This window comes from Copadichromis virginalis, linkage group LG18, assembly GCF_057382275.1.
Source record: "Copadichromis virginalis isolate Kocher_CV1m ecotype Utaka linkage group LG18, C_Virginalis_male_GT1.1, whole genome shotgun sequence".
Classification (NCBI taxonomy): domain Eukaryota; kingdom Metazoa; phylum Chordata; class Actinopteri; order Cichliformes; family Cichlidae; genus Copadichromis; species Copadichromis virginalis.
In genome coordinates this window covers 5,210,235-5,231,057 of record NC_140635.1, presented here as the reverse complement: position 1 = coordinate 5,231,057, position 20,823 = coordinate 5,210,235, and the positions used below count along the sequence as shown (strand labels likewise).

At 39.0% G+C, this 20,823-nt stretch overlaps 1 protein-coding gene and 1 long non-coding RNA gene across 2 annotated transcripts; one reads left to right on the top strand and one right to left on the bottom strand.

Moving 5' to 3' along the window:
* Positions 1 to 7,965: 7,965 nt before the first annotated feature.
* Positions 7,966 to 10,003, bottom strand: LOC146687061 (tripartite motif-containing protein 16-like). Its single transcript, XM_085437964.1, has one exon. It carries the CDS (start codon positions 9,989 to 9,991, stop codon positions 8,330 to 8,332), a length of 1,662 nt encoding a protein of 553 aa, XP_085294090.1. The 5' UTR covers positions 9,992 to 10,003; the 3' UTR covers positions 7,966 to 8,329.
* Positions 10,004 to 17,384: 7,381 nt separating this feature from the next.
* LOC146687060 (uncharacterized) lies at positions 17,385 to 19,540 on the top strand. The gene is made up of 3 exons (XR_014916274.1): positions 17,385 to 17,613; positions 17,923 to 18,003; positions 18,875 to 19,540. It is a non-coding gene; the product is annotated as an uncharacterized LOC146687060 (long non-coding RNA).
* The last annotated feature ends 1,283 nt before the right edge of the window (positions 19,541 to 20,823 follow it).

The following is a 20,823-nucleotide window of genomic DNA, read 5'->3' as shown; positions in this document are numbered from 1 at the left end:
ATTGAACTTGTTAAATAGCCTTAATAGAAGTATCTCAATGAACACGCAATGAAGTGGACTTTTTAGGGGTAGTTTACCATTGATACCATAAAAAGCAACTTAATTAGTAGTTCAATAACAAATTTTAAAGATAACCTTTGTTATTTGATAAGAGAGAGAAAAATTCAGGTTACATATAGTAAATAAATAAGGGAATGTTAATCTCTGTGTCATTCCACACTGAAATTTCAATTGTAGGGGATCATTTGGAGGTGAATTGTGTAGGACACGGGGAGACAGAAGAATCTCCCCATGAGTTTTCGGTGTGCATAGAAATTGAGGAGGCTGAACTGGAAGCCTGCCTGGGTCGTTGTTTTTGTTTATTTGAGGGTCTGCTGGAAATTTGTGAGAACGACCACCTTGATATGTGGGAGCCTTCTCGGGCAGCGATTTTTTTTGTTAAACATGTGGCAGGCTGTGCAAAATGGAGAAAGCTTTGACATGATGAATAAAGGTGTGAGAGGTATTTCTTGGGTGATGTAAAGTAGGATGTTTTAAAGTTTGAAAGTGTTTTTAATTTGAGAGAGGCATGAGTGATGTTATAAGAGTTTGAGTTTCTTTTTCTTTCAGTTTAAAACACATAAGTACATACACTTGGTACACCTGTTTACTCTTTGACTTTATTAAAACAAACGGTGTATTTGAGTTTGAATTTCAGTAATTGTATGTTGATATGGTAATTTAGTTTTATGTTAGGTGAAGGAGATGTCCATCTCTGCGTCTTGCAGGATCGAAAGTGAAAGTTGAAGGTTGTGATGTGAATGCTGTGAGTACTCGATTTGAATGATTCTGTGTGAGGTGTACAAAATACTAAATAATAATAACACTATGAAAGTTGATAGTAGAGTGAGTGCAAGGTGATGTGTGAACAGAGGAAGTCTGAGAGAGAAGTGTGTGCGTAGGCAAAATGTAGAGTGTGTGCGTGAAATAAGGGAGTATTGTTTTTACATCAAGGTTTAGTAGAACTAAAGTAGAACGTCACAAACAAACAAAAGAAGGTAAAATGAAGAGAGAAAATAATGTGGTTCCCTGACCGGGAGAGAAAATAACTGACAATTACATTAATGAATAGAAAATACACATACACAAAGTGCCATATGTGAAATTATTCTAGGAAGGAGTCAGAAGTGAGATAGTTTAATATAAGATGCAATGAAGGAAGCAGCTTACACTCCTTTAATTCCCAGAGCCAGTGTGTTCCCTCCCCTGCCCACTTGGGCCCCGTATCAGGCGAGTATGGAAGGCTGGATAGCCCATGACGGGTAAGATCCCACCTCGAAACCCTGGGACAACCTAAGGCAGGCACAGTCACGATTATTCGCCTCACTCAGTCCCGGTGAGCTCCGACTCACTGGTGAGATGGAGTGAAGAGGATGGGACCTCAAGGGGTAAAGCCGCTGGGCTAAGGTGGAGGTGGAAAGTGGCAAGTGGAGCCCTACCTTCTGGCTGAGGACAAGGAATGCTGCTATTTAAGGTAGGAAATCAGAAGTTGGGTTAGTAAATTTGGGGAGGAGAAAATTGACTGTTTAAAGGCAAAATTATGAAGGAGTCTGACACACTGCAAAAGCACCATATGCAAATTCACACACACAAACAGGAAATGCATTAAACTTATAAAGACAAGACAAGCTCATGGAGTTTAATGCAGAGATAGAGATTAAACCTGGCTAAGAACACAAACATATGCAATGAAGAACAGCTTGCTATTTTGTATGAATGATACAATGGTGTGAATGTTTAATAAAATACATTTGTGTTTGTAATTGAGGAATAGAAGAAGCCATATGACAAAGGGGGTTATGTTTTATGCTGAATTGAAGTAGGTTACAGAGCATAAGGGGGTGATTTTTGTGTGCAAATTGTGTGGTTTTAATGAGACTTTTGGTGTATTGAGGAGGTGAAATTATGTGGTGGCAAGACTTGTGTGTTTAAGGTTGTTGAGGTTGTTGTGGTGATGGGTTGATTCTGTCAGTTAGGTTGTTGTTGTTTTTGTTTTTAATAGAGGGAGTTTTAGGAAACATGGACATGTCTAAAAAATTGGGCCCATTATTTTGTAACAGTGCACTTAAAGAACACCTGTCAGGTGATTTTGTTTTGTTTTTATGAGCTAACAATCAGCTCTATTTTTTTTTCATTTCTGTTTTAAGCAGGCCTGCAACAGTGAATAACGGCGCTGAAAATTCTCGGGAAGAGCAAATATAAGGCGGCTTTCCAGATTACAATTGGCTGAGGAGAGCTACCTGTGGGGACTGATCAAGGTCGTAAGTCCCTGTAAAAAGGATTTTATGCGAGTCAATCCAGTCCAAAAGCATAAAGAAATATTTTCCTATGGAAAATAAAAAATGACTGAGCTCATTTTGCTGAGGGTGGAGTATCTGATCGTGCGGGAAGCTCCACTATCAGCAAATATATGGTGTGACTGCATGTGAGTGAATGTGTGACTGCATGTGAGTGAGGATGAATTAATGTGGACAAACAATTTGCTTTTACCAGAGAAAATTTCTGTTTTGTTTTGTTGACTGGGGTTAGATTATGGGATTATAGTATATTGTTGGGAGAATGCCAAATGCTAAAGGGGAAATATTTTTTGATGTAACTCAGTTACCATTAATTGTAGAAACACATGACTGATAACTGTTCTGTTTTAAGTTTATTTTATGACATACATTGGATCATGAGTGGGGAAACTGAGCATTTTAAGTTTTGTATAGTATCTTGACACATGAAATGTATCAAGATAAAGGGGGGTTTAGGGTTTAATAATTTAATTGTTTAATAATTTAGGATCATTTTAGGACCTTTTGGGTTTTTGATCATTTGGATATGGTAAAACTGAAACTGTTATTTTTAAGTTAAGGTTAAAGGATTAAAAGTGAACTTGTCACGGTTTGCGAGACAAGCCGTGTGGAGTTGTAGAAAAGGACCCAAAAGGCGGCAGCTCTGGTGCAGGTGAATATTTATTTACAACGGTGGGCACAAAACAGCACTGGTGGAAAAACAAGAAACCGGAAACCTAAATTGGGTAAGCTAATAACACAAACCAGAAACGAGGATGCAGGGAGGTCCGGGGAAATACACAAGAGACGCAGGGAGACCGAGGGGAAACAATATAGACGAACCAGGAACTACAATATCAGAAGACACAACTTAAATACACCCAGAGAACACAGGGAGATTACACACAGGTGGGGAACACAGGGGATACTGATAAACATAACGAGACAGGGCAGGAGTGAACACAACATTACGCATACTGACGAGAGACTGTCAAAGTAAAACAGGAAGTACACAGAGGTTCAGACAGGAGGAGAGAAAGCACGGGGAGAACACAGACATAACAGGCTGGGGGAAACATGGAATAAACACAAAGAGAGACGAGAGCTCATAAATACACAGAGGGGCACAAGGGGGTAAGAGTCACAAAGGGAAAAAACACTTAGGGAACACCACAATAGGACACCTGAGAAAACCTGGCCTAAATAAGGAGCGAAAATACAAGGAACCAAGAATACTGGGCCAACATGGCCCAGGACCATGACAGAACTGAATCCTGTTTAGAAGATACAATGCCGGTTTTTCAAAGCTGTGAATAAATCTTAGAGGGAAAATTAGTGAGGGTTGAAGGAGTAGAACAGGTTTGATTTTTTTGATTTTTAGAAGTAGTGGTTATAATGTAGGCTTACACATACAGATATTACATAGGAGGTATTTTTAGGATAAAGGGGGAGCTTATAAATAGAAATGATTTTTATACATATTGCATTTTGTGCTTTTAAAGGAGTTATGGCTCAAATTTGTCTCTGGAGGGTCACGAGCCTTTGGCTAGCGCTATGATTAGCCAATCTACTGTGAGGATAATATGAGTTCATGAAGGATTGCACACGCTTACAGACACAGAGTTAAGAAACACACATGACAGTATTGATTCCAGGCAAAAGGCCTTAAATTCATTTAGCTTTTAACTGAACTTAAAGAAGGACCAAAGAGGAAGGAAAGCATATATTTTGGTTAAGTCTGATAAACTAGAATTAGAAGGTATTGTTACATTAAAGGGAGCAAATGAAATAAAAAGGCTATACCAAAATGGGTTATAACATAGGAAATGTGAGGTTAAAATGAAGTTAACACATAGGAGTTGTTTCAAGGCAGCATTTAGCTATGATGAAATGTATACAGGAGTAATTGCTTATATGCTTAAACTTAATTGATTAGAATGGGTGTTTTCTTTTGGAGTAGAGGAACTTGCAGCAGCGACAATTTGTGCACAGGATGTTGATGATCAGATAAGGGAAAAATAGAGCGAGCAACCGGACGTGAAAGCAGGGCTTAAAGAGTTTTAAAGTGATGAGGAACGTTGAAGAATGTACATAAATACAAGTCAATAAGTTAAGAAGATAATTAGGATCAGGCTTTTGATTAAAGAGTCCCAAAAAGGATAAGTTAGGGAGATGCAAGAAAAGGTGTTTTGTTTCCTTTGCAGAAGATCTCGGCGACCACAGGAGGGGCGAGGATCCTGGAGATCTCGAGGCCTGCTGAACCACAATGTATTGCGACCTCTGGTGTTCCAGAGGTCGTGAGAGGGAGTGTGGAGCAGGGAAATTATTTTACTGCTATTGTTAAATAATTGTCATCATTACCATTGCATTAATAATAAAATCTGGAGTTTATATTGCATTCAGGGGTTAAACAGTGTCTCTTTCAGAAAGACTGAGTTGCAGGCTGACAGGAAGTTGTATGCAGAAGTGAAAGCAGGAAGTTATTTTGAGCCGCAGGCTAAGACGAGGCTTTAACAATGTAACAGATAGCTTTAAGAAGGCCTTAAGCAGCTATGACTATTTTATACACAATGCATATCTGTGCTTATTAAAGAGTTGGAGCTCGGTCAATTAATTGGGGGTCGGAAGCTTTGTTCGGCGCGATGTTCGGACAATCTATTGTGCAAGTGACTTGGAGCCATAGAAGGAATTGCAATACATGCTTACAAAACACTTATATATCAGATCATTTTATATTAAGCTTTTAAGTAGAGGTTCTTGATTAAAACATTTATTTAGTAGAAGACATACACATAGTCTCAGTGAGCCTCCGTTCTGGTGAAAGGTCAGAAGTGCAACAGGTGACACAGAGAGCATGTGAGGTCAACACACACACACATTAGTCTGGCTGTAACTGCAAAAGTGTCTCGGTAAAAGAGGAACCGTTCCTTGTTGTCTCGGCAAGAAAGAGGAACAAGACAAGAACTGAAAGGTAGACAGGAAGGGCTAGCCATGAAAATAGAAGATGATTTTCTAGGTGAAAAGTCATGATGATGTTGATCTGATCTATGTATAAAATGTACCGGTGACGCATGAAGGGGCGTCAGTAAACAAACCCTGATGCTATAAAATATCTGTTCATGCTTTGATTAAGTCGAGGACTACTGGCTGTCTGCGTACAGAGTGTCTTCCCACACGTGTGTTCATTAAAATCATTGTTTGACCAAGACCTTCTGGACCATGGGTGGTGTGTACTCTCCTTCCTCAACTTTGAATCTTAACACTAACCAGCAGCAACACTCTGACTCAGTGTTTCCATCTGTGTTTATTTCCATCTTTACAGTCAGGCAGAAACATCTCACAGCAGCTGGAAAAACCAGTGAGCACACTTTAGAGGAAAAAAGTGAAAGTTTATGTTCAACTGTAAAATATTCTCTGTAATGTAAATTGTTCTGCTCTCTGACAAACCATCAGAGGTGCAGCACGTGTATCATTTGGTGTTTGAAGCAGAAACAAAAGCAAAGAGTTAAAGGAAGACACATTTGAAGAAGAAGGAAAATGAAAACAAGACGTCACTGAGCAACAACCTGACAGAACGAGAGCAAACAGTTTACTATCAGAACTGAGGCTGATCATTAACAGGGAGCAGCAGGTAACAAGGTCATCAGCAGTGGAGGAAAGTATGGAAGTAATACTCAGCTTCATATTTGAAGATACTCGAGTATCTTAGCTGCAGGTCTGGAACAATGGTTTTATTTCCTTTCCCATTAAACATCTCACACAGCCCCTCATCTGTGACCCTTAGCAAACCCACTGGATATCTACCTGCACATAAAGGAGATCAGATCAGTTCCATCTAGACCAGCTGTAACAGGAAAATGCTGCTTACACTTTGATGCATCACTTTCAGTTTGTCATATAAGACAATATATCAGATTGAGGCATTATTTTCCTGCAGTGAGTAAATCTACTTTGTACTTTACTCTTTTCTTTTAGGTAAAGGCTCTAAACAGTACTTGTACACTGTGGAAATCCCATAAGAACGTCTCCTGAACTCTGAAAAATAACAAAACAAAGACTAAAAGGAGGTCATGGGTGCTGATGATGATGATGATGAGGAGGAGTAGCATGCATTTAAAAAGTGACTGATGTCCTAGAATACAACAGAACAGTGTCTCTACAAACTTATGAAAACATGACAGTCTTGCATTAGTTTGTATTCTTATGATTTCAAAAAACGAGGGAAAAATCTCCTTGAAATGCACAATTCCTTTTTGTTATTTCTTAGTGTGTGACGTATTTTATTGGCTTTATGATTGGTGCAAACAGTTTCCTGATTCATAATGGAAATAGATTTTAGACACAGGAGGAACACGCAGTGATCAGCAGGAGCAGCTTGGAGTCCAGTCTTCTTCACACTGAGGAGGGACATATATGCAGGAACAGTTGTCATAACTGTTACAACCACCAGATGGCGAAAGAGTCCCACTGCACCTTTAAGCCATGAAGGATGTGTCTTGATGTTTGCTTGTGATAAATCTGCTTTATGTGAGTCTTTTTCAGAGAGTAACAGTAATATGTCTGATTATATGTCTTTAATCAGTAAAGACTCGCTTTGCTAGAAATAAATAAATAAATAATTGTAAACATGCAGCTGTATGTTAGAAGTCAAAGGGTCCTTAAGTCTTCTGTAAATTGACGGGGATCAAATGAAGGACACAAGTATCTGTTCTTACTCTAATAAATGCTGCTTTAATATCCAACAGACTATTTTCCTTCCTCATCAGCAGTAAACAGCTCGACTGCGTCTGTGCATTTGTGTCCTCCATACTTGTTTCCACAGACATCTCAGGCTTGATGCCACGATGCAGTGTAGAAACCTGACAACCCTCTGACTCATGTTCAAATGTTCAAGGACATTTCTTAGGATCATGTATGACCCCTTTTTGACATTTGGACTTTCATTAATAATATTTGTGTTTCTGAGTCATTTTTGTGGAGACTTCTGTCCAACGTAGTGTCCAAATGAAGCCTGAAGCTTTTCTTCACCCTCTTGTCAGATGGTCAGCAACAAAACTCTGTTCCAACCAATGTCTGATAAGAGATGAGACACAGCAGCTGAGCAAATGATCATTTCATGCTGAAGACATCCTCAGACAGAATTAAATACATACATAAACACAGCCTGGTGCCAATAACACAGCTAATGACACTGCTGTATCACTGGCTTTACTGATTAAAGACCATATCTGAAGGAAATCTTTGAACACAACAGAAAGTGACCTTTTAAACCTGCGACACTGATGCTGCATTCAAGGACCATTAAAAACATTTGAAAGGACTTAAGAACATGAAGAAAATGTGACTTGTTTCTCTGTAATGAAGCTGTTTTAGTGAAGAAAGTTGAAAGGTCACAGAGCGACTGCTGAATCTTCTGCTCTAAACATGAACTCTGAACTTTGTGATGCTTCAGGAGGAAAACTGCTTCAGTTATTCTCTCAGATTAGTTTCATATTTTCTGCATCAGATTTGAGTGAGATCCTGGAATGAAGACAGAAGAAAAGACTTTGTTCAAAGTTTGATTTATAGTCAAACCTTCCAGTTTATTCACACAATAAAACATCAACACAATATATGAAGTCATTCATTAAAATCACAGTTTTTCCTCATTTGTTTGATGATTTTGACAAAAACAAACACAAACACACACACATGGTCTGCCATACTCATAAAGAGAAATGTCGACATTTTTCAATACAAATATTCCAGAAACATTTAGAGGATAGAGAAGTTTACATTTTCATGTGGAGAAATATTTTAGTAAATCAAAATGATGATGAGCAGTGATAGCCTCCATAAACAGTCACAGGAAAGATCTCCTTTAAAAACTCAGAAACATCAAGAGAACAACTAGAAGATGTGGAGGTACCACCCATAATGTTTGACTGACAGCTGATCTCTGTGCAGAAATGATGGAGAGAAAATAAAATGAAACTAAAATACAGATTTAAACCCACAATATGAAAGACTTCAGTCTATTTCACTTTAATCAACTCAGCTGTGTCTCCATTTTGCAAAACCCAAAGTCCAGCATAGAGCGGCTGAGTGAATGTGGTCTGGACTCTGTGGAGGAGAGTCATGGTTTCAGAGACGCTGTAGAAGGACAAAATACCTGCTCTGTGATCCAGGTACACTCCTACTCTGGAGGAACGAGGACCTGAGACAGGAGTTTTGATGTTGTTGTACCAACATGTAAAACTGTTGTTGTTACAATCTAATGACCAAGATTTGTCATTATGTCCAAACCAACATTCACTCCCTGTTCTGCTGATATTCTTGTATGCGACTGCTACATAAACTCCTCCCCCTCTCCACTCCACCTCCCAGTAACAACGTCCAGTCAGACTCTCTCTACTCAGGACCTGCCACATTATAGTGAATCTGTCTGGATGATCAGAATAAGACTGTTGTTGTTTCACTGCTGTTACTTTTCTGTTCCCCTCTGATAATAACAGCTTTTTGTTTGCTGTGTTTGGATCCAGTGTGATTTCACATGAATATTTTAAGAATCCAGCTCTGGTCTTTGGCTCTGGTTGTGGATCTGACAGTAAAACATCCACTTCAGTGACTGTCAGTGAGATGTTTGTCCATTCCTCTCTCAGAATGTCCTGTAGTTTATCTCTGACCTCTGACACAGCTGCTGTCACATCCTCAAAGTAGCTCAGAGGACGGATATTGATGCTGGATGAGTCTGTAGACTCACTGAGTGCTGACAGTGAGGGGTAGTTGTGTAGAAACTGGATGTGATCCTCTGTGTGTGAGAGCTGCTTCAGCTCAGCATCTTTCCTCTTCAGCTCAGTGATCTCCTGCTCCAGCTTCTCCTGAAGCTCTTTGACTCGACTCACTTCAGTTTCCTGCTGGGATCTGATCTGCTGCTTCACATCAGAGCTTCTTTTCTGGATGAGATGGATCAGCTCAGTGAAGATCTTCTCACTGTGCTCCACTGTTTGATCAGCAGATTGATTGATGGCCTCCACCTCCTGTTGAAGCAGCTTCACATCTTTCTCTCTGTCCTGGATTCTCTGCTGGATGTTTTGTCGACTCACCTCCAGCTCTCTCTGCCTCTCAGTCCTTTCTGCTGCAGCTGAGACTGTGTCGTGGCCTTTATGTTCATCCACAGAGCAGAGATAACAGATACTCTGCTGATCAGTACGGCAGAACATCTTCATCACCTCATCATGACGAGAGCAGATGTTCTCCTGGAGCTTCTTGGAGGGCTCCACCAGCTTGTGTTTCTTTAATGGAGCCACATCATAATGAGTCTGAAGGTGTTTCTCACAGTAAGATGCCAGACAGACTAAACAGGACTTGAAGGCTTTCATTTTTCTTCCAGTGCAGACATCACAGGCCACATCTTCAGGTCCAGCATAGCAGTGATCAGCAGGAGCAGCTTGGAGTCCAGTCTTCTTCAGCTCCTCCACTAAATCTGCTAACATGGTGTTTTTCTCCAGGACAGGCCTCGCTGTGAAAGTCCTCCGGCACTGAGGGCAGCTGTAGATTTTCTTGTTTTCCTCTTCATCCCAGAAGCTTTTAATACAGTTCATGCAGTAGCTGTGTCCACAGGGAATAGCCACCGGATCCTTCAGTAGATCCAAACAGACTGAACAGCAGAATTTTGTTTGGTCCATTTGATTCATGTGCTGTGCCGTTTCACCGTCTCTCAGTGACTGTCAGACAGTTTCACTTCCTCTGAACAGAAACAACCTCTGTGCTCTGAAGGGAAACAGATCTCTGCTCTTGTTCACCTCCTACAGGAAATGAGGCTCACCAGCAACTGCATTTACACCATGTTGTTTAGACCCATCCTGATACAGACACATCTGTGAAGGGAGGCACTAAAGAAATATTCTTACAGAGCGACCAAGAGCCAATCACATGATGCAGGGTGTGGTATGTTTGGTTACAGCATGCAGTAACAAGTCTGACCCAGTTAAAGTTTAATAGTTTATCTTTACTTGGATGTTTGAAATGTGACAGTCAACACTCAGCGAGTTCATTTTATATTTCAAAAAGTTCAGCAAAGTTTAGGATGCTGTGATGAATAAAAATAAATCAAACTTTATATTTTGACATTTTCTAATCTTAGTTCATTCTCACACTTACAGAATGATGCATGGGAACAACTGACTCCACTAAATCAAACCTATGTTCAAATGAGATTATGATCATTAAATAGTAACAAATATTTAAATTTAGCAACAACAAATGCAGATCGGTCCACAATGTTTACAAAAACAAACAAACAAACATTATTTTGTAGTTTTTCCTGTGTACACAGTCACAGTGGAATTTAAATGAAAACTTTCAAGTTTAATTCAAGGTTTTAGTAAAATTTTGCCTGAACTGTTTAGTAATTTTTCACAAAGTGTCCATGTCAGTAATTCATTCAAATGTATTTTGGTCTTAAACTGATCCAGTAAATGTAACTTTTTCTCACCTACTTAATCGAGTATTTTAGTTGTTTAACTGTCATTATAACTAAACTGAACATCCAAAGCTTTTCTCACTGCAGTTTTGTTGTGCAGTTATAGCAGCACTTTGAATCATCCACAGGTTTATAGAACTGTCTGTTGAATTGTTGTTTTGTTTGGTGCGATGGTTCATTTATTTAAACATTGATGATAATTTGATATATTTGATTATTTATTACTGGTGCAAACAATTCATTTCTTCATGGTGCAAATATATAGTAGACTCAGGAGTTTAACTCAGTTTTCTTGGCCTTTGTTTATCGTTTCATTTAAAATCTTCATGGGTAAAGATCATCATAATTACATATGAAATTATATGTACAAATTATATGTTCCATTACACTATTAACAGCACAGATTATACAGCAAACATCAGATTCATGGATGGAGCCAGAGGCTAAATGACTGTTCAGTCCTCTTTAGGAAACGATCTTCATATGACGACAAACACGACAACAATCAGCTGTCAAACTGTACAAGAAGTTCACAGTAATGTAAAAGAAGTTATATCACTTTATTTTTAAACGTACGCACTCAGGGTCAGGACTGAAGACACTGATCGAGAAAATACTCTAAATATAAATATTCACCTAAACATTCAAAATTATTCAATTGCATGAAAAGAAATATGAACTCTCTACAATACTGGCTTCTGATTGGTTGAAAAAGCAGGTGCTGAACTTCAGAAGAGCTAAACCTGCAAAACTGTGTAAACCCAGAGTGGATGCTGCCCTCTGACCTTTCAGAAGTACGATCTTTTTATGAAGACACAGAGGCAGAGTTATTATTCATCACTTTAAAGATGATATTCGTTACATGTTCTTCACTCGTTGTCTAGTAAAGTCCAGAGAATGAGACACATGATTTCAAAACATACAGCTGCATGTTAGAGATCACAGAGTTCTTCAGTCTTATGAGAACTCATGGAGACTAAATGTCAGACACATCAACAGTAAATGTCGTTCCTCCCCCCGTGAGTTTGTGTCTTCCACACTTGTTTACACAAACATCTGAGGTTTGAACAGTGTGCAAAACCACATGTTACAAAGCTGCTGAGCTACTGAATACTGGAATATTTCATTCAATATCACCATCTGACCAAAGGACAAACACAGAGAGGATTAGAGCGCCAAACTTTGTTTCAAACTGTTTCAGATTTTAGAGGCAAAAAGCAGAATTTCTACCTGGACAAAGAAATCAAAGCAGGAGCAAAACAAGCTTTTTACATTTATTCAAAGGCATTATGTGAATGTACTCTGAGCCACAGCCTCCTAAAGTAAAGACATTTGATCATCTAAACCAGACAGAGTCATGTTTTCAGCAGTGTCTGTATCCTCCATATAGACCATGCCATGGTCCACCTAGGGTGACCAGGTGTCTGACTTTATGTGGGACTACACAGCGCTCAGTCCTTGTTTGCCTGTGCCACACACACATTGAGCCAATGTCTAGTTTTTTTATTGACTCTAGTTTCTGTCGATCGGTAGGCCCACAAAAAAACCCTGTACAGGAAGTAGATTTCATCTCTCTGATAAAAGGAGTTCTAATCCCTGATCCTATGAGTCTGACCCAGTAGATAATATTGATATGATCATATTTATGCCTTTGTTGTTCAGGCACGTGCAGAGGGGGGGGCTATAGGGGCTTGAGCACCCGCCCCTTTCCTGATGGGTGCCCAAAGTGCCCTTTTGTTGAGGCAACTTTTTTAAAAAAAAAAATTTCTTTTGTGTGCGTGCGTGCGGAGTCCTGTCTGTGCCCCTCAACAATAATATTTAACTATTAATCACAGTTTTGCTAAATAAAAGGATCTGGCTTGCATCAGTCACATGATCACATTTAACCAATGATCGCCCTTGACGACAGAACGCGCTGGTTACGAGCCGGGAACGAGCTCACAAAGAGCACGCGCATTTTTAGCGGTCCGGAGCTGTATGAGAAACACAAGTTAACTCAGAGACACAGACTGATGCGACAAACCCAGTAAGTAGGTGCACAGCGCACACTGTAGTGTATAGCACACAGGAGTATTGGCTTATTACGTACACGTTGGTAAGCTGTCTTGTTGCAACTGACGAACTGAAACAAACGAGCGTGCTGTGTGTGCAACAGCGCGACAAACATTACCTGTCCTTTTATTAACTGCACAAGTAGTGCTGGTCACAGCTGCTGGCTACCTGTGTAAGGCTGTCATGGGTCTGTAGCTCTGTCACCGTTTTAGGGAACATATTTAGTTTTAAAGTATTTAGAACATATTTAGTTTTAAAGTAAGTTTCCGGGCTTTTCCTGCCTTTCTGGAGGGATTATATTTCACTAAAAAACGATCTAATATGCATGTCCACATAATAATTATTATAATTATAATATATTAAAACACACACACTGTATTTTAAAGAACATACATTAAGAAGCAGATTATATTAGATTTATATTTTAAATAAGACAAAATTTGGATTTTACAGCAGTAAAATTATTGTATCTCTACAGTTTAAAAATGTAATAAGCTTTGCCCCTGCACAGAGTGGATAGTGAAACAAGTGGAATCATCATAATGACATTATTTCATATTTATTACTTCCCCCTCCTCATTGCTTTATTATTGTAGCTCTAGTAATAAATAATAATGTAAGGATTCTGGATCAGCACCATGATGCCCATAGTATATACAGTATTCTGAAGAAGGTCTAAAATGTCACTGTGTGTGCGTGCATGTGTGTGTTTTATTTAGATGGATTTAAAAAAAAAAATATTACTCATGATATAACATTGTCCAGACATGCCTAGTAAGGACATGAGGAGGAAACATATCTATATTTAAACATATCTATTTAAACATATCTATATTTACATATCTATATTATTGCTAATATTTACTGCAATATATCTATATCACTAAAGCACTTCTGGATGGATGCAAACTGCATTTCGTTGCCCTGTACCTGTGCATGTGCAATGACAATAAAGTTGAATTATATTCTATTCTATTCTAAACAGTAGGAGCTGTGTGAGGCTACTAAAGGCAGGGCTATAACATTTTTCTGTCATCATTTTATTATAGATTAAGTGCAAGAGTTGTTAGGTGTGGATAATTAGATTATAGTTTATTGCAATAGCAAGTTGTGCCTTGTTCTCACATAGCAAGTGGAGAGTGATATATGAAATGATGGGATGGAAGGAAGAAGAGAAGCAAAGAGTGATTCACAGGCAGAGCCTAAATTATTTCTCACAGTTTTTTGTTGCCTTATGGTTCCAAGCGCTGTCACCAATCTTTGCATTTTGTTATTATCTCATGACACTTGTTTAATCAGCTACCATCTCTCCTAGGGACTTTTTAATGTCTACAGTCTCAGATCAACATAGCCCTGCCCTTCCCATATTAGATTCTTGATGAATGTGTGTTGTTGTTATTCAGCCTGGTTCAATGTGCCCCTTTTTAACTTTGAGCACCCGCCCCTTTAAACCTCTCTGTACGGCCCTGTTGTTGTTTCACAAAGGGTTAAAAACATTCACAGGTTGGACTGTGGTTCTCCTTTTAGCGTCTCTGCTGGAATTTTAACTGTGAACCTCTTAGATCCAAACTTCTGAACTGCTCATCTCACAGAGGACAAAAGGGAAGAACCCCGAATCTCTTCTTCACCTCACTTTTATACCTGCTCACCCTTTCTCCCCCCTTCCCTCAGTGGACGTCACATCTTCACACTTGGGCCAATCAGGTTGTTGACATTTGATCATCTGATGTCCACCCACACCTCATCTCTCTCTCTCTCTCTGACTTACAAGATTTAACACAAAGTTTAAACTTTAAAATCACTTCATTACATTTTCTTTGTTATTCTTAACACAGAAAATTCACATTCAAAAACTTAACACAGAATAAAACAGAGTAGCCAGTAGTGGGACATGGTTCCAGCAACTCTGATGGTGACGGCCCGTTTGAAGCTGAAGCTCCGGCACGTGTGTCAAAAAATCAACACACTGCTTCAGAAACGCTGTGCTGAGGCTTGGTTTGTCTGAACAGAGTCACGTGATCAATGACGACTGAAGCTTCATTCAGCACGTCACTGCTTCAGTACCTGATTCAAAGATTTATAAGGAATTGAACCATTGGTGGGATTTGTGCCGTGTTTTGGTGATTTTGTGAGAGCGAATCAGTGTGTGACATAATTATAGACATGGAGCCAGGAAGAGAGGACGCTCTGCCTGTTCCTGAATAAAAACCAGTTCATCAGCATTTCTGCTCCCAGGTCTAAAATGTACATAAGAAATATGATGTACACATAATTATAATGATATAACTTATAGTATATTATATATAAACGTACCAGTCTGCTGGTTAATTACATAATCAGGTGGAGGCAGTGACCTCACAACCTCCTATAAGCTTTAAGTTAAGGTTACTTTATTTATACCCACAGGTAAATTTGCTTTACAGAACAATGATAGCATTTGGCCTCCCTTCACAAACACACACACCTAATGAAACCTGACAAAACACATATTTTAATTAAACAAAGTGAATCAAATCAAAAACAATTCTTCTTGAGTTCAGTGACAGCAGCAGGGACAAAGCTGTTTTTATAATGCTTTGTCCTGCATCTTGGAACTAGAAACCTCCGTCCTGAAGAAAGAAGCTAAATCCACCCCGTAGAGGATGGGAACCATTTTTAAGGATTGATTAAGCCATCTGTGGTACCTGTTTAGAGTACAGGGAGTCTAAACAGGCCTGTGACTCATCTATCAGACGACTGGACCATCTCACTCACTAATTCAGTCAATTTTTCTCTGTGACAGAGGTCTGACTGAACCATGGCACCAAACAAAAAGATAAAACAGACTCAATAAAAGAACAAGAAAACAAAGTTCAAATCTTTCGCTCAATGTGGAAATGAGCAAGTTTCCTGAGGCAGTAAAGGCACTGGTGACCCTTTTTACAGACCGATTTGCAATAAAAGTTCAGTTTTTCATTGATTATGGTCCCAAGATATTTATATGATTGCACTTGCTCTATTTTCTGACCTTTAATTAAAGTGACTCTGTGCCCATTTAGTTGTTTCCTAAAATCAATAACCATATCTTTTGTTTTAGATATGTTCAATTGGAGATAAGACTCCTCCCACCACTGAACAAAGCCATCAATGATTGGACTATGGTGAGTTTCACCCTCTTTCAGTAAGCTGACAATAACAAAGTCATCTGTAAATTTAATGATGGCCCTGTTTTCATATCTGCTCTGACACGTGTTTGTAAAGAGAATGAATAATAAGGGCGATAAGAGACCCTGGAGGAGAAGCTGTGGAGGAGAACACTGGGTCAGACAGAACCCCATTTATTCTCACGCTTTGTGACCTGTCAGTTAAAAGATCTAAAATCCAGCAAACCAGGTTTTTCCTGATTTCAAACTCTTCTAAAAGTCTTTTCATTAAAATATGGGGCTGTATTGTATTAAAAGCTGAAGAAAAATCAATGAAAAGAAGTCTTGCAAAAGTCCCTTTACTCTCTACATGTTTAAGAATCAGATTTAGTCAAAAGCGCGTCCTGCACTCCTCTGTTGGGCCTGTACGCAAATTGCATTGGATCCAGCTGATATTCAATCTCTTCCATAATCACATTTCTGAGGATTTTTTCAAAGACTTTCATGACAACTCAGGTGAGGCAACAGGCCTGAAGTCATTCAGGACGTTTGGACGACTAGATTTAGGGACATGAACGACGACAGCTTCCTTCCAAAGCGAGGGCACATTTTGTATTTGAAAGGATTTATTGAAAATAAGCTGAAATTTAGGACTGAGCTCTTTAGCACAAGATTTAATTAGGCGGCACTAATGTTATCAGGGCCCTGGCTCTTGTTCACATTAACTGTATGAAAGGCCTTTTGGACATCGCTGAGTTCAGTGATGAAGTGTTGAGTATCTTTCAGTTTCTGTTTCAGTTCAGAAGAACTAAAACGAGCATCAAGCATATTCAAATCTCTGTCTGACTTAAAACCGTCTACAATGATCTGACTGCTGTTCTGGGGATTTTGAAACCCTGATATGGTTTTCATACAAGTCCAGGCAGACCCAAAATTTTTTGCAGCAAATTTTCTTTCAAGAAGGTTTTTGTAGATCTGTTTTGCTTTCAAGAGCTCGATTTTCAAGTCTTTGGTGACTGCCTGAAAGTCAGTAACAGCCCCCTCTTTAAAAGCCTGTCTCTTTTTCCTTAAACAGGATTTGATGCATTTGGTGACCCATGGCTTATTGTTAGGGTACACTTTAGCACGCTTAAGGGGTATAATCATGTCTTTACAAAAACTGCATATGAGCTAACATCCACCAAAGCATCAAGACTGAATAAAAACTTCCCAATCTGTCAATTGAAAACATTCCTGCAAGGTAAGCACAGATTCTTCTGACCACATGATTGATTGATGATAACACAATTTTATCACCCCCTGAAAATTCACGTTCAAAGCAACATATCAGCCCGATATCACACAGAACTGTCACATGACATCAAACACAAGCTGTCAGCTCTGCAGAGTGGGCAATCATAATGAAGCAGTTCATTTTAAGCTGCAGACTCAAGCTGCTCTTCATATATTTGTCCACCAGATGTCACCAAAGAGGACTGTGATGAAAGCTTCGAGTAATGAACCGTTTTTCATTACAAGCTTGGCCAACTGACTACAATCTACAATAAACTAATATGGCTTTTCAATCCTCTCTTCAATCACTTGGTACCACCAGGAACCTTTAAATGGGCACTCAAGCTGCCTGGAGACTGTTTTGTCGTGCACATCAGAGAAACCACAGGTAAGACAATCTTATCTGGTGGTCAGAGGGCCCGGTGGCGCCAGTGTCCGGCAGCCTCGCCTCTGTCAGTACGCCCCAGGGCAGCTGTGGCTACAATGTAGCTTGCCATCGCCAGTGTGTGAATGTGTGTGTGAATGGGTGAATGACTGAATGTAGTGTGAAGCGCTTTGGGGTCCTTAGGGACTAGAAAAGCGCTATACAAATACAGGCCATTTACCATTTACCATTTATCCAAAAGGTCAGTGTAACAGTATTGTTTTCCACCAGCTTAACCAAACTTCCCACACTAACTGAAATTTATTTTCCCAGGCAAACATTAAACAGCAGCAGCTGGAAAACTGGAAAACCTAAAGCCAAATAATCAATAAGACATAACCAACTTTTGTATGAGTGAGTATTGAGAAACTGAGCAGAATTAAACCTCAGTGAAACCACATATAAGTTCTGGTAACTGGCACATATTTATGTTTAATATGTTGTTTTATATTTTGATCAGTTTCAGGTGTTTGTGCGACTGTGTTAACCATCAGTAAAACCACATATAAATCACACTTCTGTGTTTAACAATTACAACACTTGATGCTGTTTTTCTGATTCAGGATTATGTGTGTGATGAGTTGGCCACACAGTTCTTATCTTTCTGCTTCACACACACACAAAACTGCCGAGGTTGAAGCTTCAGTCTCTTTCTACCCCAGGTCTCACCACATTTCCAAAATGTAAACTCTGAGTCTCATAAGAAATGTGGTTCAAAAAGATGTGCTGATCTATGAATGCATCCTTACTGAAAGCTAAAGATGTCCAGCAGACAAAAACAGCAGCTGAATGAACAGTTATCATGAGCGAGTGTACAAACACTATCACAGGAAATAACAGAAATAAACTGTAGTTTCCATTTATACCTGTAGTATTTTTTCAGCTCCATGTCATCTTCCAATATGTCAAAATATGATTTCATTGTATCTTAAACAAATACAAACTTCTTTCTTTTCCCAGAATTTAGACAAATGAACAAAAAAATAAATGATTATTTATTTAGGTATTAAAATAGGAAAAATCAGTTTAAATTAGAGCACCATTAAAACAAGAAATTAGCACAGAAATGCCAAAAGACAAAAACAGAACAATAAAGTGTCTTTAAAAATGATTCAAAAACAGTTGTAGGAGCAGTTTTATGAACCATGTTCTGTTAATATACTGACTAACCAGCAGCAACACTCTGACTCAGTGTTTCCATCTGTGTTTATTTCCATCTTTACAGTCAGGCAGAAACATCTCACAGCAGCTGGAAAAACCAGTGAGCACACTTTAGAGGAAAAAAGTGAAAGTTTATGTTCAACTGTAAAATATTCTCTGTAATGTAAATTGTTCTGCTCTCTGACAAACCATCAGAGGTGCAGCACGTGTATCATTTGGTGTTTGAAGCAGAAACAAAAGCAAAGAGTTAAAGGAAGACACATTTGAAGAAGAAGGAAAATGAAAACAAGACGTCACTGAGCAACAACCTGACAGAACGAGAGCCAACAGTTTACTATCAGAACTGAGGCTGATCATTAACAGGGAGCAGCAGGTAACAAGGTCATCAGCAGTGGAGGAAAGTATGGAAGTAATACTCAGCTTCATATTTGAAGATACTCGAGTATCTTAGCTGCAGGTCTGGAACAATGGTTTTATTTCCTTTCCCATTAAACATCTCACACAGCCCCTCATCTGTGACCCTTAGCAAACCCACTGGATATCTACCTGCACATAAAGGAGATCAGATCAGTTCCATCTAGACCAGCTGTAACAGGAAAATGCTGCTTACACTTTGATGCATCACTTTCAGTTTGTCATATAAGACAATATATCAGATTGAGGCATTATTTTCCTGCAGTGAGTAAATCTACTTTGTACTTTACTCTTTTCTTTTAGGTAAAGGCTCTAAACAGCACTTGTACACTGTGGAAATCCCATAAAAACGTCTCCTGAACTCTCAAAAATAACAAAACAAAGACTAAAAGGAGGTCATGGGTGCTGATGATGATGATGATGAGGAGTAGCATGCATTTAAAAAGTGACTGATGTCCTAGAATACAACAGAACAGTGTCTCTACAAACTTATGAAAACATGACAGTCTTGCATTAGTTTGTATTCTTATGATTTCAAAAAACGAGGGAAAAATCTCCTTGAAATGCACAATTCCTTTTTGTTATTTCTTAGTGTGTGACGTATTTTATTGGCTTTATGATTGGTGCAAACAGTTTCCTGATTCATAATGGAAATAGATTTTAGACACAGGAGGAACACGCAGTGATCAGCAGGAGCAGCTTGGAGTCCAGTCTTCTTCACACTGAGGAGGGACATATATGCAGGAACAGTTGTCAAAACTGTTACAACCACCAGATGGCGAAAGAGTCCCACTGCAACTTTAAGCCATGAAGGATGTGTCTTGATGTTTGCTTGTGATAAATCTGCTTTATGTGAGTCTTTTTCAGAGAGTAACAGTAACATGTCTGATTATATGTCTTTAATCAGTAAAGACTTGCTTTGCTAGAAATAAATCAATAAATAATAAAATTGTAAACATGCAGCTGTATGTTAGAAGTCAAAGGGTCCTTAAGTCTTCTGTAAATTGACGGGGATCAAATGAAGGACACAAGTATCTGTTCTTACTCTAATAAATGCTGCTTTAATATCCAACAGACTATTTTCCTTCCTCATCAGCAGTAAACAGCTCGACTGCGTCTGTGCATTTGTGTCCTCCATACTTGTTTCCACAGACATCTCAGGCTTGATGCCACGATGCAGTGTAGAAACCTGACAACCCTCTGACTCATGTTCAAATGTTCAAGGACATTTCTCAGGATCATGTATGACCCCTTTTTGACATTTGGACTTTCATTGATAATATTTGTGTTTCTGAGTCATTTTTGTGGAGACTTCTGTCCAACGTAGTGTCCAAATGAAGCCTGAAGCTTTTCTTCACCCTCTTGTCAGATGGTCAGCAACAAAACTCTGTTCCAACCAATGTCTGATAAGAGATGAGACACAGCAGCTGAGCAAATGATCATTTCATGCTGAAGACATCCTCAGACAGAATTAAATACATACATAAATACAGCCTGGTGCCAATAACACAGCTAATGACACTGCTGTATCACTGGCTTTACTGATTAAAGACCATATCTGAAGGAAATCTTTGAACACAACAGAAAGTGACCTTTTAA

Excerpts from the sequence above, each read along its gene's own strand:
- LOC146687061 (XM_085437964.1), bottom strand. The coding sequence starts at position 9,991 with ATGAATCAAATGGACCAAACAAAATTCTGCTGTTCAGTCTGTTTGGAT.